The sequence below is a fragment of the Neoarius graeffei genome, chromosome 24 (genome assembly GCF_027579695.1).
Source record: "Neoarius graeffei isolate fNeoGra1 chromosome 24, fNeoGra1.pri, whole genome shotgun sequence".
NCBI classification, from domain to species: domain Eukaryota; kingdom Metazoa; phylum Chordata; class Actinopteri; order Siluriformes; family Ariidae; genus Neoarius; species Neoarius graeffei.
This window is the reverse complement of record NC_083592.1, coordinates 36,419,705-36,445,605: the sequence shown is the minus strand read 5'-3', so window position 1 is coordinate 36,445,605 and position 25,901 is coordinate 36,419,705. Positions and strand designations below refer to the sequence as shown.

Sequence of the window (25,901 nt, the reverse complement as noted above, 5' to 3'; positions counted from 1 at the left end):
AAAATATAAAAATATTTTAAAACGTACAAAAGGTTTAATAAATCGTTAGAAAAACAAAAAAATGTAATGTACACCTGAATGGACAATATAAAACCTTTAAAACAAGAAGCCCTGATTCTCAAATAGGTTTTCGCCTATTCAACATACAGCTCGATTCGGTGAGAGGATGGTGTTCAGTACGTGTGTGTGTGTGTGCGCGTGTTAGTCCACTACTTTAATGGAGTGGATGTGAAATGCGGAGGACGGCTGTCCCCTGGGCTGGCTGGAACTTTTAGTGCTGGACACAGCGTGGCTCTGTAGAGCAGAGCGAGGAAACTTGGCCGCTGTTGCCTGACCGACGGTGACCTGGAACAGGACACAGAGCTGAGAAAAAGTGCTGAAGAAGTGACACCTGCTTTATGGAACTCACTTTAGGAGCTGTTAGTTTATTTAAAATAAATAAACCCTCTCTATTTTAACAAAGTTTTTTTTTTTTTTTTTTAAATCATGAATCAGCATTAAATATTTGCTTACTTTTATCTACCTCTCTCTTTTTTTAAACTTCTTATTGTTTATTTATTTTATGCCCATTAAATCTGGTCAGTCAAGTTTTGTTCGGATTTTGATTCATACTGTAAAGTAATTTAATCTTTTTTCTTTTAAAGAAATGTTTGCTATGTAATGATCATCAGGCAAGACTTTAAAGGCAAACAAAAGCCAAAAGGAAACTTCTTTATACTGACAGATAATATCCATACAAGACATCTTCGAGTCTTCGCTTGTTCATATTTGTACCTGTGCACAGATTTTATTTTAAAAGAAAAACAACGTCCTGGGCGCTGCCATCTCACTCCGAGGTTAAAAGATCACGCCGAGTACAAATTATGTGAGAGAATCTGAGATTGTGATGTCACTTATGCCGCTTTTCCACTACAAACGCGGCTGTGCCGAGTCGAGCTGAGCGGGGCTGTTGGAGTTGCATTTCGACTACAACCGCGCTGAACCGTGCTGGCTGGAAGTGGGTGGACACATTGGGTGGAGTTAGCGAAAGTGGGTGGACGTCACGTGATGTCGTTAAGCAGCGCAAACAGTGACATCAGTGACAGTGGCGGAACAAGTCAGAGCCGGGCCGGGGGCGGGGCAAATGACCGGGCCCTTTATTAAAGCTTATCATAACATCATTTTAGGCTACAAAATGTCCGCAACTGCGGTGTTTACCAATTTCAACACTACCGGGTGCAACTATGTTATTTAGTACATCAAGTCCTTCAAACGAACATGTAACTCAGAAACAAAAAACATTAGGATACTGTACATGGCTCATAATAAAACATCAATAGCCTATACTGCGCACATTATTTGAAGGGCATACGAATGAGCGCTCAGAGGTTGCAACGGTGACAGGAAGAGTCAGAAATAAAAGGAGGGCGGTGCAAACCTCACTGAATGCACTGTGTTTACCAATTTCAACACTACGGGGTGCAACTATGTTATTTAGTACATCAAGTCCTTCAAACGAACATGTAACTCAGAAACAAAAAAACATTAGGCGACATACTGTACATGGCTCATAATAAAACATCAATAGCCTACTGCGCGCATTATTTGAAGGGCATACGACAAGCCTTGCGCTCCGCGAACTCGTCCACGATGCTCTGTATGTCACTGATTCAGTGAGCTTTTAAGCGGTAGTCTCACGACCCGAATAGTAAACAATAAACATGGAGGACATGGAGTCGTTAGTGTTGCTGGTCTTGGTGCTGTGGCTTGTTGTCACCGACAACGCGGACAGATACTGGCAAGAGCGTATAGATGAGGCGAGGCGCATAAGGCTTCAGAAATTCTCGTAATTCGTAATTCTCCTTCTTCCGGGTTTGCGGTGTTTACAGATCCCAGCGCGCTCGCGGGGCGTGTGTGGGCATGTGAGGACACTCCTCCTCACCAATCAGTGCACAGGGGAGTGTCTGCTCACGCCCCCAACCTCACTCGGCACGGCTTGGCTCGCTTCAGCCCCACTCCAAAACGGTGCGAGTTTTAGGGGCTAAGCAGGGCTGAAGCGAGCCGAGTCGTGCTGGTTTTTGGTAGTCGAAACACGAGCCGTGTCGGGCTGAAGTGAGCTGAAGCGAGCTGAAGTGAGCTGAAAAAGGGTAGTGGAAAAGGGCCATTACATGCTACATCACTTACCGAGCCTGAGATCTAGTGGATACATCGCTTCAAAATTGGAAACAACCTTGAAGGTGCCCGAGTGTCAAACATTTGGCTGTAAAAAATAAGCCCGATCACTGAAGCAGTGAACACACACGCATGTAAACAGTGAGCCCACACATACCCAGCCTTCGGGAGCTTTTTGCTGTCTATAAATGCTACATCACCAACTACACACAGTGGTAGTCTGGCTAACGCGACAAAGCTCTACGAGCTATTGGTCTGGCCAAGATATTAAGCCCAACCGTTTCCCAAAGTGCATGCTTGACCCGCCTCCCTGAAATGCCTCAGTTTGCTACTGGTCGAAGCCAGAAAAGGCTGTGACAAAGCTTAAACCAATCACATCACTCTTTCCTCTGACGTATGCGACGCGACGGGGCTAACTGGTAGGTTAAACTCTTACCGAAGCCGGTCGGGAGCAAGGCGAAAGCGTCCTTCCTTTCAATAAATACCTCCAGGGCTGCTTTTTGCTCCGTTTTCAATGAGAACTTCCCGTTGAATGCTTTCAATACAGCATCTACCACTGTGTTAAAGGCTTGCCGCTGCTCCATGTTCGTGATGTGAATGAAGCGCTTCCGGCATAGATTCTGTAAACAATCTATGGCTTCCGGTTGCAGTTCTACTACGTCAGTGCCTTGAACACGCCTCTACCCAGGGCCGTTGGAGATGCTCAAAGTTGATTGGTTCCTGATTTTTCGGGAGCTTGGAAGAGCTGCAGATAGCTTGCCTGGCCAGACTAAGCTCGCAACAGGCCCTCGTGTTGTGTCACGCTTGGGATGGGCGGGCCCAGGCTAACACAGTGGGGGTTTTTTTATTTTTATTTTGTAGAGTAAATTTTAGTGTGGCGGCACGGTGGTGTAGTGGTTAGCGCTGTCGCCTCACAGCAAGAAGGTCCTGGGTTCGAGCCCCGGGGCCGGCAAGGGCCTTTCTGTGTGGAGTTTGCATGTTCTCCCCGTGTCCGCGTGGGTTTCCTCCGGGTGCTCCGGTTTCCCCCCACAGTCCAAAGACATGCAGGTTAGGTTAACTGGTGACTCTAAATTGACCGTAGGTGTGAATGTGAGTGTGAATGGTTGTCTGTGTCTATGTGTCAGCCCTGTGATGACCTGGCGACTTGTCCAGGGTGTACCCCGCCTTTCGCCCGTAGTCAGCTGGGATAGGCTCCAGCTTGCCTGCGACCCTGTAGAACAGGATAAAGCGGCTAGAGAGAATGAGATGAGAAATTTTAGTGTCATACTGTTTTGTAATTTTCCTTTTCCCTGAGTGTTGCCTCTTCAAGGACTAACGACTTAGAACATTCTGCACTGAAACATGTTCATCTTATGTTCATTACGTGCGTACGCACATCTGCTACAAGCCAGCGATTAGAGAAGATCCAATCAGCTTTAGAGCTGATCACACTCCTGGAGCATGATCAGGGCATGTAATTGCAATAGATGTCTCCTTTTTATCTAGTAAAGAGAGTATATATGGATTTGAGAACAAAGGGACGGTATGAGTGGTGTGCCGAACCCTCATCACTATGTGTCCGTTTCTGCAATAAACCTTCTTTCACTTGCAAAAGGATGAGACTGGTATTGGCGTTTGTCATTTTTTTCACGACAATTAAAAATTTCCTTGTATTTTTTATGCGACATGCTTTTTGTTAGTTTTTATTCACTGAGAAAAGCAATCTTTTTAGACGTCAAGAATCGCGTTGCTATGACGACCACTGTTTACTAGTATCCATGTCAGTACTGCATATGCGTTATCTAGCCGCGTGAGATTTAAATTTCATAAAAGTGAAGTCTGTTGATTCACGGATTTTGTTGCCAGTAAAAGTCACATGGTTACAGAAAATTTCTAATTAGATTTTTAGAATTAGAAGCCTGTCACACATACATGACAGCACAGTACAATTCTTTCTCTGTATTCAACCCTGCTGAAGCAGTTAACATACAGAGAGAGAGAGAGAGAGAGAGAGAGAGATATGGCACCTGGTGATTAATTAAATAATAATAAAAAATAGAAGCCTTTATTTCATGGCTCTGTGTTACTAAGGGAAACGGCGTACTAGTGTGTCGGTTACACCACAAACCGATATCCGGTTTCAGTGCAAGTGGTTGTGCCCAGGTAAGCCTGTTTTTAGCAATATCATAACTTATCAAAATCGATAAATTGTTCTAAAGTTTTATTTTAATTTCACCGTGCAGGGAGCACATCAGGGTGCTCGCTGTGATCAGCAAACAGCGTTTATTTTTGGCTTTTGTTTGACATTAAAAGATTGTTAATGTTTAATTTACATAGCAATTTTCTCATAACCAAGGTCACTTTAAAAATTTGGAAAAAGAAACAAAACAAGAGCACAAAACATTACTAAAATAAACCACAGACTGGTAGGCAGAGTCCAAAGGTGGTTACTGTGGCTAAATTTCTATGGCTGATCACAGTTACAACGCTGGCCTCAAAAGATACCGTTCACTCGATAACATCATCTGTACACGGATATGTGCTTAAAATACCAAAACAAGCATGCTTCATATCTCTAGGACTTACTAATGAAGCAAATTTTAGACACCAAACACGGGCTGATAGAAAATGGGAAACTGTATACATTTTTTGTTATCGTCTCAAGCACTTTTTATCTGCTTTATTTGTATGTTGTTTTATTATCGCTACTATATTAGATACCTGAGTGACAGGGTGGTGTCTCTCCACAATGATGGAGCTCATGGGTGGAGCCACACCCATGACATGCAGGTTGCCAGGGTTACGGCCTGTCTTGCCCAGTTCTGAGCGTCCCGTGATACGTGCAGTCACCGTCTTTGAAGCTTTCTGTTGACCAGCTGTGACCGTCCGTACACTCGTCTGTGGGAACTGCTAGAAAAAATAAACCAAACTGCTCACCATGCAACGCTGCCTTCATCGATCACACACACAGACAAGCCGCCTTGGGATGCATTTGCAAAGCGTCTACTCAATGGTGATGCTTTTTTTACCTGTCGAAGGGAACTTGTCACGCCTCCAGGAGCTAAAGCAGTGTTCACGACTGTAGTGGAGGGCGGTGCATCTGTCCGACTGACTGCTGCACTATAGCTGGGCTGAGAGCTACACTGATCCTGCAACAGAGGAAACATTGGCGACTAGACTTGAAATAAAAAGTACAGGATAGCAAAGATGCCTACAATAGTCATGCTTAGAAGGAACTGTGCAGGGTTCCTGCTCATTTCAGAAAATTATTTTCCTTCAATAACATACATTTTTCACACCTGTTGGTCATCTTAAAATGACTCATATCTGCTGATATCCTAAACCAGCGTTTCTCAACCTTTTTTCAGTCACGGCACCCTTCAGAAGGATGCAAATTCTCAAGGCACCCCCATATAAAATATACGCAGTCACGCTGACCGTACGCTGACCCCGGCAGTGACGTTGTGACATGGGAAAGGGGGCCGTGAGACAAATTCTGATGATGCACGAGGCGGCGATGATCTGCATTAGTGTAACTATCGTTTTTTGGAATTTTAATTCTCATCTCATTATCTCTAGCCGCTTTATCCTTCTACAGGGTCGCAGGCAAGCTGGAGCCTATCCCAGATGACTATGGGCGAGAGGCGGGATACACCCTGGACAAGTCGCCAGGTCATCACAGGGCTGACACATAGACACAGACAACCATTCACACTCACATTCACACCTACGGTCAATTTAGAGTCACCAGTTAACCTAACCTGCATGTCTTTGGACTGTGGGGGAAACCGGAGCACCCGGAGGAAACCCATGCGGACACGGGGAGAACATGCAAACTCCGCACAGAAAGGCCCTCGCCGGCCCCGGGGCTCGAACCCAGGACCTTCTTGCTGTGAGGCGACAGCGCTAACCACTACACCACCGTGCCGCCCGGAATTTTAATTCATTTTATTTATTTCAAATGTTAGAATATATAATTTTTTGACAGCACCCCGAACGAAGCCAGACTGCACCCTGGTTGAGAAAGGCTGTCCTAAACAGTACAACCTTTAACAATCCTTTATTAACCAACGCACACTATTATATTACCAATTATGAGCGGATAACCTCAGTTCAGTAAATCTTGTGGAAATATTCAAGCTTACTCACTGTTACAGAGCAGTGGCTGGTTATATTTTAAGTATGGTTTGGTTTAATTGCTTCAAAACTCCACTTTCAGTTCCCTTCATTTAACCAACAAAAATTTTTACGCATCACTGATCAGCTCAGGCGTCACAGTGGTGTAGTGGTTAGCGCTGTTGCCTCACAGCAAGAAGGTCCAGGTTCGAGCCCCGTGGCCGGCGAGGGCCTTTCTGTGTGGAGTTTGCATGTTCTCCCCGTGGGTTTCCTCCGGGTGCTCCGGTTTCCCCCACAGTCCAAAGACATGCAGGTTAGGTTAACTGGTGACTCTAAATTGACCGTAGGTGTGAATGTGAGTGTGAATGGTTGTCTGTGTCTATGTGTCAGCCCTGTGATGACCTGGCGACTTGTCCAGGGTGTACCCCGCCTTTCGCCCGTAGTCAGCTGGGATAGGCTCCAGCTTGCCTGCGACCCTGTAGAACAGGATAAAGCGGCTAGAGATAATGAGATGAGACTGATCAGCTCACGTCACACAAAACACTCCAGATTATAATACATAGGCCTTTATCTCAATACTCAAATGGGGAACCAGTGGCCAAAAATATCTGCATACCTTAGCATATTGAGCAAAAATATTCATAAATGCATTCTTAGTGGTTATGAGCCTAGCTATACATTTTACCCCCATTTACCATACAGTATGCTGTCCACTGATGAGATACCGTAGCTAGTCTTTAAGTAAATTGTCTAGGTGTTCCAGAGTGTGTGGAAACCCTGAAATTCTTGAAAATGCTGAAATTGACCCATTTATCTGGTCTGGCGAGTCAGATTCTACTCACCAACAAGGACACTTGCGTGAGTACCAGATCTGTTTTTAACCAGAAATTATTTCCCCACAAGCCCAAAGCAAACATATGAACCCAATATTGGTACAAGGGATTATGGGTCAATGCACAAGATCATGTGTGTTTGTGTGATGTGACCCACTGAAGCAATGCCTCCATAGTGTTCATGTCTTACTGCCTCCATGTCCTCTGTATTGGCGCGGGAGTGGACGGGTTGCACTGGAGTCTCCATGCTGACTGGGCTTAGGCGTGCTGATGATGCAGTAAAGATGGGACGACTAGCCACTGAGCTAGAACTGGGTTCATCTCCTGAGGGGGGAGCATCTGAAGGAAGAATACAGTTTATTATGATGATTCACACCCATCAACACAAAAAAGGGAAACAAATCCGCCCCACATTGACCCCAACACATACAGTGGTGCTTGAAAGTTTGCGAACCCATAGATAGACAGACAGACAGACAGACAGATAGAGTAGAAAACGACTCCTTCAAGACAACACCTTACTGGATAGAATGAACCTCACCACGGACCAGATTTGCACCCTGCTTGACCTCTGCCTGACCACAACCTATTTCCAGTTTAATGAAAGTTTCTACAGACAGAAGCATGGATGCGCCATGGGCTCACCAGTGTCCCCTACTGTGGCCAATCGATACATGGAGGAAGTGGAACATAAAGCTTTGACCACTTTTTCAGGAGTTGCTCCCAGCCACTGGTTCAGATATGTGGATGACACTTGGCTTAAAATCAAAACCCATGAGGTGGAAGACTTCTCTAAGCACATCAATGCAGTGGATATCAACATCAATTTCACTTGGGAGGATGTCAGTGGGAATAATCTAGCCTTCTTGGATTGTGATGTACACATTAGACAAGACAGAAGCCTTAGCATCGAGGTCTACCGGAAACCCACACACACAGAGACCAATACCTACTCTTCGACTCTCACCACCCACTGGAACACAAACTGGGGGTCATTAGGACCTTGCAACAGTAGAGGGAAAAGAGAAGGAGCAAAATCACATCAAGAAAGCACTTCAGAACTGTGCGTATCCCAACTGGGCTTTCTTCAAGAGCAGAAAAAGGAACATAATGGACAAGGAGGATAACAGGAACAAGTCCAGTTGCTCTCTTTTACCACCCACAGATTGCTGCTCGTCTGCAGTTTGCTAAAGATCACGTGGACAAGCCAGAAGGCCATTGGAAAAATGCTTTATGGATGGATGAGACCAAAATAGAACTTTTTGGTTTAAATGAGAAGCGTTATGTTTGGAGAAAGGAAAACACTGCATTCCAGCACAAGAACCTGATCACATCTGTGAAGCATGGTGGTGGTAGTATCATGGTTTGGGCCCGTTTTGCTGCATCTGGGCCAGGACGGCTTGCCATCATTGATGGAACAATGAATTCTGAATCATACCAGCGAATTCGAAAGGAAAATGTCAGGACATCTGTCCATGAACTGAATCTCAAGAGAAGGTGGGTCATGCAGCAAGACAATGACCCTAAGCACACAAGTCATTCTACCAAAGAATGGTTAAAGAAGAATAAAGGTAATGTTTTGGAATGGCCAAGTCAAAGTCCTGACCTTAATCCAATCGAAATGTTGTGGAAGGACCTGAAGCGAGCAGTTCATGTGAGGAAACCCACCAACATCCCAGAGTTGAAGCTGTTCTGTACGGAGGAATGGGCTAAAATTCCTCCAAGCCGGTGTGCAGGACTTAGACAAAACTTTATTTATCCCCGAAGGGCAATTAGAAGGGTGAAGAGCAGTACATTAAAAGAGCAAGAAAATAAAATCACAAAGAGAATAAAATCACAAAAATGGGTGGGGAAAAAAAAAAAGCATATTACCGTATGTACAATATACAATGGCAGGCCTGTTGCCAGTAACAAAGTAAAAGAAAAAAAAATAAATAAAAAAAGGTAGCAGATAAAATATGACAAATAAATAAAATTACGCGTGGATAAAATTAAAATGACAATATGATTAGAGTGGCATTGTAGTTAAAGTGACAAGGTGATATTGTAATATTGCACATCAGGACATGTGATACTGCACTAGAGTATTGTACAGAAGACTTAAGTTATTGTAACTGTCTTAGATTTCTTAGAGTTCAGGAGGAGAATAACACTTGGAACAAAGGTTGCTCTCCTCCTCTGGGTCTTACAGGCCGGACAGCGGAACCTGCGACCAGATGGCAGCTGCTCAAATGCCGGGAACAAAAGCACGAGTTGAGTCCTTAAGAATTCGACGAGCCAGGCCGCTAGCCTGCTGGTCGTACACAGTATTCAGGTGGCGAGCAGGAAGTGCAATAATCTTAGAACACACCTTGACAATATTATGCAGGCGGTTCCTATCCTGTACAGTAATGGAGTAATACCAACAGCATATAGAAAAAGCTAAAACACTTTCAATGAATGTATAATAGAATGTCAACAAGATGTTCTGACTGACAGAAAAAGAGTTCAGTTTCCTTAGTAGGTACATCCTCTGGTGGCACTTCCTCAGGATCCCTTCTGTGTTGGAAGAGAACCTCAGTTGGCAGTCCAGAATGGTTCCCAGGTATTTATATTCCTCAACTGTCTCGACCGGAAAACCTGATCAACAGTTACCGGAAACGTTTAGCTGCAGCACAAGGGGGTCACACCAGATACTAAAAGCAAAGGTTCACATACTTTTGCCACTCACAGATATGTAATATTGGATCATTTTCCTCAATAAATAAATGACCAAGTATAATATTTTTGTCTCATTTGTTTAACTGGGTTCTCTTTATCTACTTTTAGGACTTGTGTAAAAATCTGATGTTGTTTTAGGTCATATTTATGCAGAAAATTCTAAAGGGTTCACAAACTTTCAAGCACCACTGTACTATACATCAGGTGCTGATTCAAAAACACAGAAGGTGACATTAAAAATTTCACAGCCTTCCTAATGCCCAGGTCAAATGGTAGAAAGACGCATGCTGCGACCTGCGATCAGTCGGGTGGCGAATGGACGCAGGCGTTTTGCGCCAAATCCTTCGTTGTGGTCAGACTTTGTAACAGTCGAAATCGTGAAATGTGCCTTTAAGACATGCTGCGTTACCTAGAGAGGTGGCGTCATCAGCTCGCGCTTGTGTTTTCTGTTAGTTGAGCCGTGCACCTTGCTGGAAATGGGTGTCTGTTAATGAGCTCCTTTTCTTTTCGCTCCTCAACTCAAGAGTAACGTTTAGGGAATGCGTGACCTATTTTGTTCATGTATGATAAGATGGAGCCGTTCAACCGGGCATGGTAAGGTTGAAGTGTACACAGCAAACTTTATAGTGTTAAATCAACTCTGAGAGTTGATTTTAACACTATGCTGGTGTTTATTTTGTCCCAATCTCTGCAGTGTTAATTTAACACTTCCTAAAATTAAATCAACTGTTTACAGTGGCATATCAACTCTATATTTTAACACTTCATTGAGTAACTCTGAGAATTTTGCTGTCGTAAGTTAATAAACTATGAGTATTGTGGAAGTCCCAGAGTTCGTGTGAACGTGTGTTTTTGCCTTCCTCTCTTCTCCACACACTCCAAACTGCTTCAACCTGTGACTGGTCGCTCAAGCGTTGCACGACCGCCTGCCTCTACATGCGTCAACCTGCTATTTGCACCGATTGGAAGCGAATCGCAGCTGAAATGCGAACAGATCATGATCCAACCTGCCTCTACTAAAGACCCTCTGTCAAAGTCCCTTTCCATGCCATGTGGCGCATAGGGCAGTTCCGATCTCCGTTTCCGTAGCCCTCGGCCTCTCGCCTATTACATAGCTAGTGTTACAGTGGGGGGTTAGTCCTCTGGTAACCACGAGAGTTTGACTCCACACTCGCATTCTGTATTGCAGCATGCCTTGCCAGACGGCAATAGGCACCAATTTTATGATTGTCTTTGGTATGACCCGACTGTGAGTAGAACTCCCGATCGAGAGGCAGACACGCTAACCACTAGGCCAACTCATGGTAAAGACCCTCTGTAACACTCCGCCACTATCTGCGTCGTCGTGCGTCGACGCAAGGCCAGTCTTGCATCTACCTGCAAATTTTATCATCGCAGGTAGACGCAAGTAGTTGAAAACTACAACCGCCGATTCCAAAAAAGTTGGGACAAAGTACAAATTGTAAATAAAAACGGAATGCAATAATTTACAAATCTCAAAAACTGATATTGTATTCACAATAGAACATAGACAACATATCAAATGTCGAAAGTGAGACATTTTGAAATTTCATGCCAAATATTGGCTCATTTGAAATTTCATGACAGCAACACATCTCAAAAAAGTTGGGACAGGGGCAATAAGAGGCTGGAAAAGTTAAAGGTACAAAAAAGGAACAGCTGGAGGACCAAATTGCAACTCATTAGGTCAATTGGCAATAGGTCATTAACATGACTGGGTATAAAAAGAGCATCTTGGAGTGGCAGTGGCTCTCAGAAGTAAAGATGGGAAGAGGATCACCAATCCCCCTAATTCTGCACCGACAAATAGTGGAGCAATATCAGAAAGGAGTTCAACAGTGTAAAATTGCAAAGAGTTTGAACATATCATCATCTACAGTGCATAATATCATCAAAAGATTCAGAGAATCTGGAAGAATCTCTGTGCGTAAGGGTCAAGGCCGGAAAACCATACTGGGTGCCCGTGATCTTCGGGCCCTTAGACGGCACTGCATCACATACAGGCATGCTTCTGTATTGGAAATCACAAAATGGGCTCAGGAATATTTCCAGAGAACATTATCTGTGAACACAATTCACCGTGCCATCCGCCGTTGCCAGCTAAAACTCTATAGTTCAAAGAAGAAGCCGTATCTAAACATGATCCAGAAGTGCAGACGTCTTCTCTGGGCCAAGGCTCATTTAAAATGGACTGTGGCAAAGTGGAAAACTGTTCTGTGGTCAGACGAATCAAAATTTGAAGTTCTTTATGGAAATCAGGGACGCCGTGTCATTCGGACTAAAGAGGAGAAGGACGACCCAAGTTGTTATCAGCGCTCAGTTCAGAAGCCTGCATCTCTGATGGTATGGGGTTGCATTAGTGTGTGTGGCATGGGCAGCTTACACATCTGGAAAGACACCATCAATGCTGAAAGGTATATCCAGGTTCTAGAGCAACATATGCTCCCATCCAGACGACGTCTCTTTCAGGGAAGACCTTGCATTTTCCAACATGACAATGCCAAACCGCATACTGCATCAATTACAGCATCATGGCTGCGTAGAAGAAGGGTCCGGGTACTGAACTGGCCAGCCTGCAGTCCACATCTTTCACCCATAGAAAACATTTGACGCATCATAAAACGGAAGATACGACAAAAAAGACCTAAGACAGTTGAGCAACTAGAATCCTACATTAGACAAGAATGGGTTAACATTCCTATCCCTAAACTTGAGCAACTTGTCTCCTCAGTCCCCAGACGTTTACAGACTGTTGTAAAGAGAAAAGGGGATGTCTCACAGTGGTAAACATGGTCTTGTCCCAACTTTTTTGAGATGTGTTGTCATGAAATTTAAAAATCACCTAATTTTTCTCTTTAGATACATTTTCTCAGTTTAAACATTTGATATGTCATCTATGTTCTATTCTGAATAAAATATGGAATTTTGAAACTTCCACATCATTGCATTCCGTTTTTATTTACAATTTGTACTTTGTCCCAACTTTTTTGGAATCGGGGTTGTAGTTGCAGCCTGCTGTCTGACCTGGGCATAAACAAAGTCACCTCTGTTTTATTTTCAGCCAAATAACAGATAACTGCTCATGAAATAGAGTATGTGACACATCAGTCCCATTACAGACCTATATAACAATAGAATATTTATGCTATCATTGAACTGTGCCTTATATTTTCTTCCATGTTCGACTTGTATGGCCCAGTGTCAGAGTTTTGAAGAGAGGAAGGTTTGCCTACCTTGCTCCTGTCTGCCTGTATCTGCAGTATGGAACATGCTGAGTGCCTCGATGTTCAGAGCACAGACACCACGCATGAACGCCTTCTTCATGGAGTCTTCATAGCGCTCTCTCTCTCTGTGCAGCCTTTGGATCTCGGCTTGAGCTTTCTGTAGGGCCTCTGCATGCTGAAACACACACACACCTTCGTAACTGTCTATGTTTATCCTGAAACACGGCTAAATGGTTTCCAGGTCTTTTTACCTCCGCCAGCTTAGCCTCATAGTCAGCAGAGAGTTGCAGACAGACCTCCTCAGCACGAGCACGGCATGCCCGCTCTGCCCTCTCCCTCCAGCCTCTTTGGATAAGCGAGTGCCAGGCAGCCCACACTTTCTTCTTCAACTGCAGTTGGTAGTGTTGCTCTGCCAACTTGCTCGCCTGAGCCTGGTGAACACAGCACATACGTATGCATGTATAATATTAAAGAGGGCACTATAATAAATAAACACACACACAATAAATGAAATACAGTAAATAGCCCTATTCCACAACTCTATTAATCCATACTGTGTCAAGAAGCACTCAACTAAGTCAAGAGAAATGACATCCATCATTAGCTTAAGACATGAAGTGTATTTTAATTAATAAAAATAAAACACTGCATGTCCAAACTTTTGACTGGTAGCGGGCAGTACGGTGGTGTGGTGGCTGTTGCCTCACAGTAATAAGGTTCTGGGTTTGAGCCCAGTGGCCGACGGGGGCTTTTCTGTGTGGAGTATGCATGCTCTCCCCGTGTCTGTGTGGGTTTCCCCGACAGTCCAAATACATGCGGTTAGGTTAATATGGGCGCGGCCTTGGGCTGAAGTGCCCTTGAGCAAGGCGCCTAACCCTGAACTGCTCCCCAGGCGCTGTAGTATAGCTGCCAACTGCTCTGGGCATATGTGTGTGTTCATTGCTTCAGATGGGTTAAATTCAGAGAGGAATTTCACTGTGCTTAAAGTGCTGATGACACGAACATGACTCTGTGCAATTTCTTAAATAAACTATACAACATGGCAAACATGTTAGATTTCTGTTATAATTACGTAAAAAGAAGCTGTTGTTACGCGAATATCCAACTTTTAATTGCACAGCGCAAGAAAACTGGGTCCGTGGCTCGCGGCCATGTTGTGACGTCAGCGGGAGAACACGCTGCGGTTCACTGGCTGTTCTACTCTGGTTCTACTCAATGGAAATGGCGCATGAAAACGCCGGTGAACTCTCTAGTGCTAGCTCTTCCTCTTCTGGGAGTCTAGAATTGTGTTGATCTCTTCCGAATAGAATCTATGATCGCCTACCCTCTTTACCCTTTGCCTCTCGTTGCTAGGCAGCAGTTACATGAAAGCCGCAAGCTTTCACAAGCAAATACATGACTGATATCACACCAACTTTATGATTACATTTATGATTATCATGTAGAATCTATAGCTCTACGTACCTTTATCTTATGTCATTTCACAACACATGTTCTGACAGGAGGACTGTCTTTGGATCCGGCATAGCTACTAGTAGACCCCCTCCGGAATACTGGCAGTGTTGCCAGATTGGGAGGTTTCCCGCCCAGTTGGGCGGTTTCAAGTGCATTTTGGTGGGTTTTGAACACATTTTGGGCTGGAAAACTTCAGCAGTATCTGGCAACAGATACTGCTGACGTTTTCCAGCCCAAAATATGTTCAAAACCCACCAAAAAATGCACTTGAAACCGCCCAATCTGGCAACACTGTGTAGGCACTGCTGATGGTAGTAACACACGTTTGTGCTGAACTGAACACCCAAGAGATTCTTTTAAGCTGGGAAGGGTGTCAAAACAATCCAAATCGAAGTGTTCAGAGCACAGGACGGATGTTGGTGAGGGCTCCCACTTGTCACGAGTGCGCCTGACTTGCCTCACCCACTTCGCATGCAGCTCGGGATCTCTGGGAAACTTGAATAAACTTACCCCATCCTTGTGGGTTTTGGAGCAAAAGCCGGCAACACAACGCGAAGGCATAATAACTATATATATAATAATGTATAATAATGTCTAATAAAAATACTAATAATGATAAACTGAACACCTGTCGCATCAACAACAAACTGGTAAGTTAGGAGGAAGGTTCTTTCGCTGACGTCATATAGCTCCTCCTCCTCCTTCGTCTCCTGGGTGCTGCAGCCCTGTCAAATTTGCCCAGATAGCCGCGTTTATCATAATAACTTGTAAAATAGGCGCCTTCGTGAATTAATATATGGATCATCGGGAATTACTTTTTATGTTATAAAACATCGCCAAGGATGTCAAAAACGTGTCATCAGCACTTTAAGAGCACTTCTCATCTCATTATCTCTAGCCGCTTTATCCTTCTACAGGGTCGCAGGCAAGCTGGAGCCTATCCCAGCTGACTACGGGCGAAAGGCGGGGTACACCCTGGACAAGTCGCCAGGTCATCACAGGGCTGACACATAGACACAGACAACCATTCACACTCACATTCACACCTACGCTCAATTTAGAGTCACCAGTTAACCTAACCTGCATGCCTTTGGACTGTGGGGGAAACCGGAGCACCCGGAGGAAACCCACGCGGACACGGGGAGAACATGCAAACTCCACACAGAAAGGCCCTCGCCGGCCCCGGAGCTCGAACCCAGGACCTTCTTGCTGTGAGGCGACAGCGCTAACCACTACACCACCGACTTTAAGAGCACTTGTGATAGATAAAGTTGTTCTTCTACTGAATACATATACCGTATTTTTCGGACTATAAGTCTCACTTTTTTTCATGGTTCGGCTGGCCATGCGACTTATACTCCGGTGCGACGTATATATGTTTTTTTTTTTTCACCACGAGTAATAACGATAGTAACGATTAGTAATAGGCTACTAATATTAGTTATAATAATAATATAGGCTATTAGTAATAATGATAGTGATGGTATTAAAGATAGTAGATATTTAAAATAATCAGACTAGGCTATTTACAGGACAAAGGGCGCGTTATCACTGCTCAGCTGTTCGTTTATTTAATAACAATGCAGTCGCGCAGTAACCACGCGCCGCTTATCAGATAGAATCACAGATTCTATGGATAGAATAACCCTTCAAAAAAGTGCGACTTGTAGTCCGGTGCGACGTATATATCTTTTTTTCATCTTCATAATGCATTTTTTGGCTGATGCGACTTAAACTCCGGAGCGACGTATAGTCCAGAAATATGTATATCTGCAGGAAGAAAAACAGATGAGGATGGGTTCGCTTTTGAATCTGGTTTCTCTCACGGTGTCTGCGCTTCAGTCAAGCTGCTTTGTGTCAGTGGCCATTGTTAAAAGCCCCAGATTCTGAGGAATGACATGTTTTAGGAAAAAAAAAAAAAATGTATATGATCTAGTAGTAGTATGCAAATATTGCAGGACTTGGGGTTTAAAGTGCATATCACGGGTAAATTCAGGAGCAAGATCAATGTAATTCTCCTATTTTATATTAAACTTGTCAAATATCTGTAACATTCTGCATTCTGTGCAATGTTTTTACCTTGCGCAATACCAGAAAAATTCAGTTCAAATCAAGCCATTTGAGGCGAATTGGTCCGCCTCTGAAAAAACCTGGCATTTGGATTTCCCGGGAAACATTGATTTTCGTGACGTCGCGTACGGGACGCCTCCTTCTGAATCCTACGTCAGCGCTGGTTTGTTTATGAGAAAACGACCTGGTGGTTTTCTGCAAATTTCTTCAACGTTATCGCGTAATTATTAAAATGGTTAACAGATGTGTCGTAGGAGGGTGTAGCGACACCAATCTTGATGGGATTAGTACTCATCGTTTCCCAAAAGACCGGACAGTGAGAGAGAAATGGGAGCGCTTGGTCTACACAGGCTGTGTACTGAAACCGTACAAAGCTCGCGCAGCCTGCTGGCGCTTCCGCAGGTAACGTCACGAATCTGGCTCCAGACTCCCTTGGGGTTTTTCCAGACGCGTTTTGTTATTTTATTTTTTTCTGCTGTAGACAGATGGCTTTGTGCAAAATTACCCTTCTGGATGAGTGTGTAAAGGGACATTCTTTCATATAAAAAAAGCTGAAATTGGTCCAGAATATGCACTTTAATTAAAAAGATGTTTTGCCAATCATCTGTGGGGCATCATAGTTTCTGCAGAATAAAGGGGAGCTTATGGTTCTGTTCCAGTGTTGGAAAGTAAAAGTAAAGAACAGTTTTCATATTTGCATTACAAAGTCACATATTATCGATGTTAATTAATGTAAAGCCAGTATCTCACTGCGCTGCGACAGCTTGCGACAAATTGCGAACGTCATTCGCGAGAGAGTTTCAAAAGTGTCAAAGTTTCAAAAATTCTCAATTTCCTCGCATGAGTCGCAAAGTGTCGCTCCTTCATCGCTGAATTTTTGAACATGTTCAAAAAATTCATGCGACAAAATTTCTCTCAAAATAGCTGCAAATGCATCGCTGGTGTCGCAAAGCCGTCGCGAACCCTTCTCAAGTCAGTTTCCATGAGGCTTCCTCTACTTCCCTGCCTGCCGAGGGAAAGCCAGGCTGCGACAGCCTGCGACTAGTTGGAGACACAACAATTGTGGTAAAATATGCGAATATCAATTCAGTGTGATTCCAAGTGAAAATTGTCGCTAATTCGCATATTTTATCGCAACTGTTGTGTCTCCAACTAGTCGCGGGCTGTCGCAGCCCAGTGAGATACTACCCTAAGGGCCTCTGCATGCTCTTGCGACAAGGCTTTCGCAGATAGCTTTTCGCAGACAGTTGTAATTTATCGTTGAGCGGGGAGTAATAGGCGTGCGCGATGTTATTCACCGCCACAACGCAAGGGGGCGTGAAGTCGTGAAATCGCTAGGAGTAGTTGGTGGGTGTGGTTAGTGGAGTGTTTATCCTCCGGTTACTTATAATGACTAGAACTGCAGTCGTATAGATGTACGTACTTCCTCACTTCCTCGATCAACCGCTCTTCGTGCTGCTCCATCTTCGCTCGTGTTTTTAAAAATGGCGGTCGTGAAAACAAACCAAACCGGGGAAGTAGGGAAGCGGAAGTGCGTGTACAGCGGATGTAGAGTGGACCAATCAGAGCCCTCTTGTCTGCGACGCTGTCTGCGGTGTTCACAATTTTTGGGAGGTGCGCACAGAGCGTCTGCGAAGGTGGGGGGGCTACGCAGACGCTATCTGCGAGGACTGGGTTATCAGCATAAATTGGCCTTTAGTCAACAACTGCCCCTAGATTTCCAGCCTGAGTTTTGAGGAAACAGTTTTTTAGCTTTTCTCTCAATACAAGGAAAAGTGTTGATGTATGTGAAGGAGAGCATCTTCCTTGAATACTATTTTATAAACATATGCAACTTTTTAGAACCTGCAGAATATTTAGGACATTTTTTCCACATTTAGCTCAGAAATGCTCTCTCAAGTCAGAGATCAAAAAGTAAGCAATCATTCAAAGATTAAAAAAAAAAAAAGCCAAAACCTGTCAAAACCATGCAGAAATATCTATATAAAGCTGATCTGAATAAATAAAAGGCGCTGGCCCTTAGTCACCGTGTCACTGGGCTGTCACTCAGCTCACCTCCTCTTTGACAGCACTGTGCTGGAGTCTCCACTGGGTGAAGCTCCTCATCAGCTCCACCCGCTCCCGCTGCCTGTCAACCGCCCGCGTCAGATTCACGATCACCTGCAGGCCAAGGAAAGGACGTCACTGAGCGAATCTGAAGGTGTCTGTGTACATTTCCTTAGTGATTACTAATACTGTTGAGTATCGGTATGTAAAGTGGTGCTTGAAAGTTTGTGAACCCTTTAGAATTTTCTATATTTCTGCATAAATGTGACCCAAAACATCATCAGATTTTCACACAATTCCTAAAAGTAGATAAAGAGAACCCAGTTAAACAAATGAGACAAAAGTATTATACTTGGTCATTTATTTATTGAGGAAAATGATCCAATATTACATATCTGTGAGTGGCAAAAGTATGTGAAACTCTAGGATTAGCAGTTAATTTGAAGGTGAAATTTGAGTCAGGTGTTTTCAATCAATGGGATGACAATCAGGTGTGAGTGGGCGCCCTGTTTTATTTAAAGAACAGGGATCTATCAAAGTCTGATCTTCACAACACATGTTTGTGGAAGTGTATCATGGTACAAACAAAGGAGATTTCTGAGGACCTCAGAAAAAGCGTTGTTGATGCTCATCAGGCTGGAAAAGGTTACAAAACCATCTCTAAAGAGTTTGGACTCCACCAATTCACAGTCAGACAGATTGTGTACAAATGGAGGAAATTCAAGACCATTGTTACCCTCCCCAGGAGTGGTCGACCAACAAAGATCACTCCAAGAGTAAGGCGTGTAATAGTTGGCGAGGTCACAAAGGACCCCAGGGTAACTTCTAAGCAACTGAAGGCCTCTCTCACATTGGCTAATGTTAATGTTCATGAGTCCACCATCAGGAGAACACTGAACAACAATGGTGTGCATGGCAGGGTTGCAAGGAGAAAGCCACTGCTCTCCAAAAAGAACATTGCTGCTCGTCTGCAGTTTGCTAAAGATCACGTGGACAAGCCAAAAGGCTATTGGAAAAATGTTTTGTGGACGGATGAGACCAAAATAGAACTTTGTGGTTTAAATGAGAAGTGTTATGTTTGGAGAAAGGAAAACGCTGCATTCCAGAACAAGAACCTTATCCCATCTGTGAAACATGGTGGTGGTGGTATCATGGTTTGGGCCTGTTTTGCTGCATCTGGGCCAGGACGGCTTGCCATCATTGATGGAACAATGAATTCTGAATTATACCAGCAAATTCGAAAGGAAAATGTCAGGACATCTGTCCATGAACTGAACCTCAAGAGAAGGTGGGTCATGCAGCAAGACAACGACCCTAAGCACACAAGTCGTTCTACCAAAGAATGGTTAAAGAAGAATAAAGTTAATGTTTTGGAATGGCCAAGTCAAAGTCCTGACCTTAATCCAATCGAAATGTTGTGGAAGGACCTGAAGCGAGCAGTTCATGTAAGGAAACCCACCAACATCCCAGAGTTGAAGCTGTTCTGTATGGAGGAATGGGCTAAAACTCCTCCAAGCCGGTGTGCAGGACTGATCAACAGTTACTGGCAACGTTTAGTTGCAGTTGTTGCTGCACAAGGGGGTCACACCAGATACTGAAAGCAAAGGTTCACATACTTTTGCCACTCACAGATATGTACCCGTAATATTGGATCATTTTCCTCAATAAATAAATGAGCAAGTATAATATTTTTGTCTGATTTGTTTAACTGGGTTCTCTTTATCTACTTTTAGGACTTGTGTGAAAATCTGATGTTGTTTTAGGTCATATTTATGCAGAAATACAGAAAATTCTAAAGGGTTCACAAACTTTCAAGCACCACTGTAAGCCTTCAAATGAATCCTATCAGATTTTTTTTTTTTTATTTGAATTTTGACCATATTTAATACCATCATAATGATCATTAATTAATTCTATGTCAGTCCTAGTCGAGAGTATTACATGCCTCATCTTTCCGCTGATTGGAGATCTGGTAGGTATTGAGCAGGTCTTTGAGGCTGTCCATCTCTGCATTAATGCCTGCTACGTGAGCGGCGTGTTTTTCTCTCTCCTTCGTCATCTCCAGTCTGTGCTGCTCAACAAAGGCTATTTTCCATCTCCGTAGCTCCATCATCACATTACTCTACAGAAAGATGGATCTATGAGACTTCACAGCTACACACTGTATTCACAGTAGGGTTAAATGCACGTAGTGAGGAGTTATTACTGAAATTATACACCTGTTTTCAGATCTCTGAGGTAAATACAGCCTTACGAATTACTCATACAATTGAGCTTGAGCAGGATTTGCAAAAAAGTAGCGCGTCTCAGTTATAAATTATTCTGATCTTGGATTTATGAGTAGATTTTTTCTGAAACATCAGCTCAAGGAGATAGTATCTCAATCAGAGACATTGCTTAACTCAAGGACTGAAAATTATGAACCTGTCTAAAAATCGCTTCTGATCATGTTGGCGGCAAAAATGCAATGCTGTTATTTCTGGATAATTACAACATTCCTGTACAATGCATTAGAAAGGCATTTCTAATAAACTCACAACTCTGTAGGAATCAGTACTTTTTATATACAAGTATTAGTAGACATCACACCTGAAAGACGTGACATTTTAGAGATAGATAGATAGAGAGAGAGAGAGAGAGAGAGAGAAGTAAACCTTCAAGTTGTTGCTCCAAGTGTCCAAAATGTCCTCCATTTTGTTCAGGTTCTCTTCAGACACAAACATCTCCATCATTACGTTGATCACATGATCTGGACTGCTCTTCCCAGATCTGTCTGAGTCACTATGTGTTCCTTCTGATCCTCTGTCAGACCTGGATGCCACCTCCTCCCCTGAAAACCAGGTTATAGTCACTTACAATAACAGCAATTATTATACATGCAGAACACTTTTTCAATGAAATAAAAAACGTGTTCTATTCCCTTCCAGCGGGTTTTATTCATTTGGTTTGTTAGCATGCAATATTCTTAGCGTATCGCTTATCCTGTGAGTATTACATCACTCTACCCAACGGAGAATGAGCGCTGAATATGGTTTACGATATTGCATGGTTGTCAAGACAACATGACATGACAGCTGATGTGAATATTCAATGAGAAAGTTTTCTGCAGAAGCATTTCCTTGTTTGCCGGCGTTCCTCGCTTCGACTCATTCAATATCATGCTAGCTGAATGGAATATAGCTGATATACCACTCAACGCCAGCCAATATATATTATTTAAATGTACACTGCCTGGACAAAGAAAAACGTCGCCATTTGGATTTAAATAAGTAAATACTTGAGATCCTTTGATTGGATAATTACTGCAGTGATTAAGGCGTGTCAGCTGGCAACAATTCTTTAAACCCTAACTGATGCAGTGAGTAGCTTCTCATTTCGTAAACAAACATGTCGGAAGACGTATCCTGGGATCATGGAAAAGATGTTACTATGTTTCAGAAGGATCAAATTATTGGGCTGCATTAAGCAAAGAAAACAATGAAGGAAATTGCTCACATTTCTGGAATTGGGTTAAGAATTGTCCAACGCATTATTAAAACCTGGAAGGACAGTGGTGAACCATCAACTTCATGGAAAAAATGTGGTTGGAATAAAACTGATTGTAACTGGAGATCACTTAAACACAAAGTTGATTTAAAGAAAAACGTAATCATTGGGGGGAAAAAAGAAGACAATAAAAGCCACAGCTATATTTAATAGTGAAATTAAGAGCATTTCCACACTCAGTATGTGACGAGATCACACAGGACTGGAACTAAACAGCTGTGTGACCATCAGAAAACCACTTGTTAGTGAAGATAACTAAAAGAAAATGCTTCGATTTGCTCGGAAGCATAAAGATTGGACTCTGGCGCAATGGAAAAAGGTCACGTGGTCCAATGAGCCCAGATTTACCCAATTCCTAAGTGATGGGTGTATCAGGGTAAGAAGTGAAACATGAACCAAATGCACCCATCACGTATGGTGGCCACTGTACAAGCCTCTGGAGGCAGTGTTACGATCTGTGGTTGCTTCATTTGGTCAGGTCGAGGCTCAGCAACATTATGTGGCAATAAAATGAAGTCAGCTGACGACCTGAATGTACTGAATGATCAGGTTATCACATCAGTGGAGTCCCCGTCCCTCCCCCGCTCCGACGGCATGGGCATAAAATTAGTTCTTAATTCTACTGAAAGTCTTTGGGATGTGCTGGAGAAGACCTTACGCAGTGGTTTGACTCTCCCATCATCAAGACAAGATCTCAGCGAAACATTTATACAACTCTGGATGGAAAGAAATGTTGTGACGTTGCATAAGGTTGTTGAAACAATGGGTGACTCCATACCATAATCAAAGCTAAATGCGGTCCAACAAAATATTTGTGTGTGACTTTTTTTTTTTTGGCCGGGCAGTGCAGTCAACTCCAATGTTTGTCATAGTGTTCGGGGACTACAGTGTTAGCCTTACCTTCAGAAACTTGACTCTGTGGTCGGGATCCTTCTAACTGTTGAGGACAGGTGGCTGAAATCACCTCACGTACAGGTGACGAGCGTCTCCCGTTTCCTCGGACATCTAAAAGAGATCATAGTGAAGTAAATTATAAAACATCACACACATCTACACCACTGTTCAAAAGTTTGGGGTCACCCAGACAATTTTGTGTTTTCCATGAAAAGTCACACTTTTATTTACCACCATAAGTTGTAAAATGAATAGAAAATATAGTCAAGACATTTTGAGCATTTAATCGACCCCACAAATGTGATGCTCCAGAAACTCAATCTGCTCAAAGGAAGGTCAGTTTTATAGCTTCTCTAAAGAGCTCAACTGTTTTCAGCTGTGCTAACATGATTGTACAAGGGTTTTCTAATCATCCATTAGCCTTCTGAGGCAATGAGCAAACACATTGTACCATTAGAACACTGGAGTGAGAGTTGCTGGAAATGGGCCTCTATACACCTATGGAGATATTGCACCAAAAACCAGACATTTGCAGCTAGAATAGTCATTTACCACATTAGCAATGTATAGAGTGGATTTCTGATTAGTTTGAAGTGCCATTCCACCATTGGATGTATTCTTTGGCATAAAATACAATATATTTTGACAACATATATAAATGGTATCACTAGCTAGAGAAATCTTTTAGCTTCAAAATGATATAATCAAACAATTTTTTGACAACGACAAGTATATTAATTTTGCGACCAAAGTCACCTACCCTTTTAATTTCCGCGCGTGATGTCATCGGCAGGTTCCCCTTCTTGTGTACCACGTGACGTGTGACGTGGCACATATTATCAGCAATGGCGGATAGAACGCGATAAAAATAATACCAATAAATCTAGCTAATACCAATAAATCTAGCTAACTGAAAGATTAACTCAAAATTTTTCGCAATTTTTTTGGCCCCCATATACGAGGAGAAATGACTCTCTCACTTTGGGGGTTTCTTGGTCTAAAAATAGACCGACACGTGGTACACAAGAAGGGGAACCTGCCGATGACATCACGTTTCACTATCGCGCGGAAATTAAAAGGGTAGGTGACTTTGGTCGCAAAATTAATATACTTGTCATTGTCAAAAAATTATGTTTGATATATCATCTCATCTCTCATCTCATTATCTCTAGCCGCTTTATCCTTCTACAGGGTCGCAGGCAAGCTGGAGCCTATCCCAGCTGACTACGGGCAAAAGGCGGGGTACACCCTGGACAAGTCGCCAGGTCATCACAGGGCTGACACATAGACACAGACAACCATTCACACTCACGGTCAATTTAGAGTCACCAGTTAACCTAACCTGCATGTCTTTGGACTGTGGGGGAAACCGGAGCACCCGGAGGAAACCCACACGGACACGGGGAGAACATGCAAACTCCACACAGAAAGGCCCTCGCCGGCCCCGGGGCTCGAACCCAGGACCTTCTTGCTGTGAGGCGACAGCGCTAACCACTACACCACCGTGCCGCCCTTGATATATCATTTTGAAGCTAAAAGATTTCTCTGTCTAGTCATGTTGTCATAAAATATATTGTATTTTATGCCAAAGAATACATCCAATGGTGGAATGGCACTTTAAAGTGATCTTCATTGAAAAGAACAGTGCTTTTCTTTCAAAAATAAGGACATTTCAAAGTGACCCCAAACTTTTGAACGGTAGTGTACAAAGTGATTCTACTATCATTAGTATACTAAGAATGATAGAGCGGTATAGTTCGAACCCTCAACCGCCTCAGATCTTGCAGAATCCATTGCACTGGAATTCTGGGCAGGTTTTAGAGAAGATGAGCTGTGTATCAGCTGGGATGGGACACTTGGATCATACTTTGGGGTGACTACAGCAAAGCGAAGCAGTTCTTCATACTCCTCCTAATGCAAGCAGATGGGCAGAGAAACAGTGATAGACTCAACAAACGTGAGATCATTAAGGGTGTCATTCTGACCTTTATTTTTGGTTGTTTTGAGGAAAATAACTCACTTGAAGTTCAGAAGACACTGAACTGCCCCGGTCTGAGTCCTGAGGCAGGTGTGGACTGGTCAGTTCCTCTTCATCCGAGGACATTTGAGACATCTAGGGACAAAACAATTAAACAATGCGAAGGAATCCATTCGAGTTTTAAAACATGACTGAAATACATTCAAGTTAGCAGGCTGCTATTTAAGCTTAGCAACGTTGCTACAAAGAAAACAGCTTTGCTAGCTAGCTCCCTAAACCCAAGCTGATGTTTAGCATATTATTAGTTTCCCCCATGTCACTTTCCTTGTTTTTATATAAAACACATATAATATCCACCAAGTCAAAACTCGTGGAACTGAAAACAATAACTAGCTAACTAGACTAACACTCCTAGCAAGCTAACTTTAGCATCCTTGCTAACGATATGCTCGATACAAAACACGCCATGAAGCAAGACTTTTCCGACAACACCACAGGACTGTTATTACCTTCCCTGAGTGATTGAAGTTTATTCGTGTTCTTGTGCGCCTGTGGAAGAAACTCTACAACACAAGCACAGAACTGGCAGTCTGCAATTCAAACTGTTGGAAAAAAAGAAAAGCCCCAAACAAGACGCAATGTGATAGGTTAAAAAATTTCGCATACCATTCATAGACTGTTATGATTGGACAATTCGTTGTCGTGGCAACGCAGATGCGGAAGCCGCCGTTGGAAAGCAAAGCAAAGCAAAGCTGCTAAGTTAAAGAGTCATGAGGATGATCTCTTGAGTCCACCCCCTTTGAAAAGTAACATTTTAAACAATATCTCAATGAACACAAACAATTTCCAAAATGTTGAAAAGACAAAGTTTAATATAACATCTGTTTA

At 43.2% G+C, this 25,901-nt stretch overlaps 1 protein-coding gene across 5 annotated transcripts; it reads right to left on the bottom strand.

Moving 5' to 3' along the window:
- Positions 1-14: 14 nt before the first annotated feature.
- Positions 15-25,630, bottom strand: poc5 (POC5 centriolar protein homolog (Chlamydomonas)). 5 transcript variants are annotated; one of them, XM_060907150.1, is made up of 13 exons: positions 25,523-25,630; positions 25,056-25,148; positions 24,799-24,946; positions 23,042-23,146; positions 21,250-21,425; positions 20,541-20,717; positions 18,605-18,709; positions 13,276-13,455; positions 13,034-13,199; positions 7,237-7,418; positions 5,160-5,279; positions 4,852-5,040; positions 15-345 (listed from the first exon to the last, which is right to left on the bottom strand). In XM_060907150.1, the coding sequence occupies exons 2-13, from the start codon at positions 25,146-25,148 to the stop codon at positions 202-204; spliced, it is 1,785 nt and encodes a 594-aa protein (XP_060763133.1). In that variant the 5' UTR covers positions 25,523-25,630; the 3' UTR covers positions 15-201. The 5 variants fall into 5 exon arrangements, with proteins under 5 accessions (XP_060763133.1, XP_060763134.1, XP_060763135.1 ...); XM_060907151.1 differs by having other exon boundaries at positions 4,852-5,037; XM_060907152.1 differs by having other exon boundaries at positions 7,270-7,418.
- Positions 25,631-25,901: the final 271 nt, after the last annotated feature.

Bases quoted from the DNA above. Each gene is read 5' to 3' on its own strand.
- poc5 (XM_060907150.1), bottom strand. From the start codon at position 25,148: ATGTCTCAAATGTCCTCGGATGAAGAGGAACTGACCAGTCCACACCTG. The intron at 21,426-23,041 runs GTAAGGCTAACA...CCTGGTTTTCAG, and splicing joins ACAGAGTCAAGTTTCTGAAG to GGGAGGAGGTGGCATCCAGG. The intron at 18,710-20,540 runs GCATGTAATACT...CTTGGCCTGCAG, and splicing joins CCAATCAGCGGAAAGATGAG to GTGATCGTGAATCTGACGCG.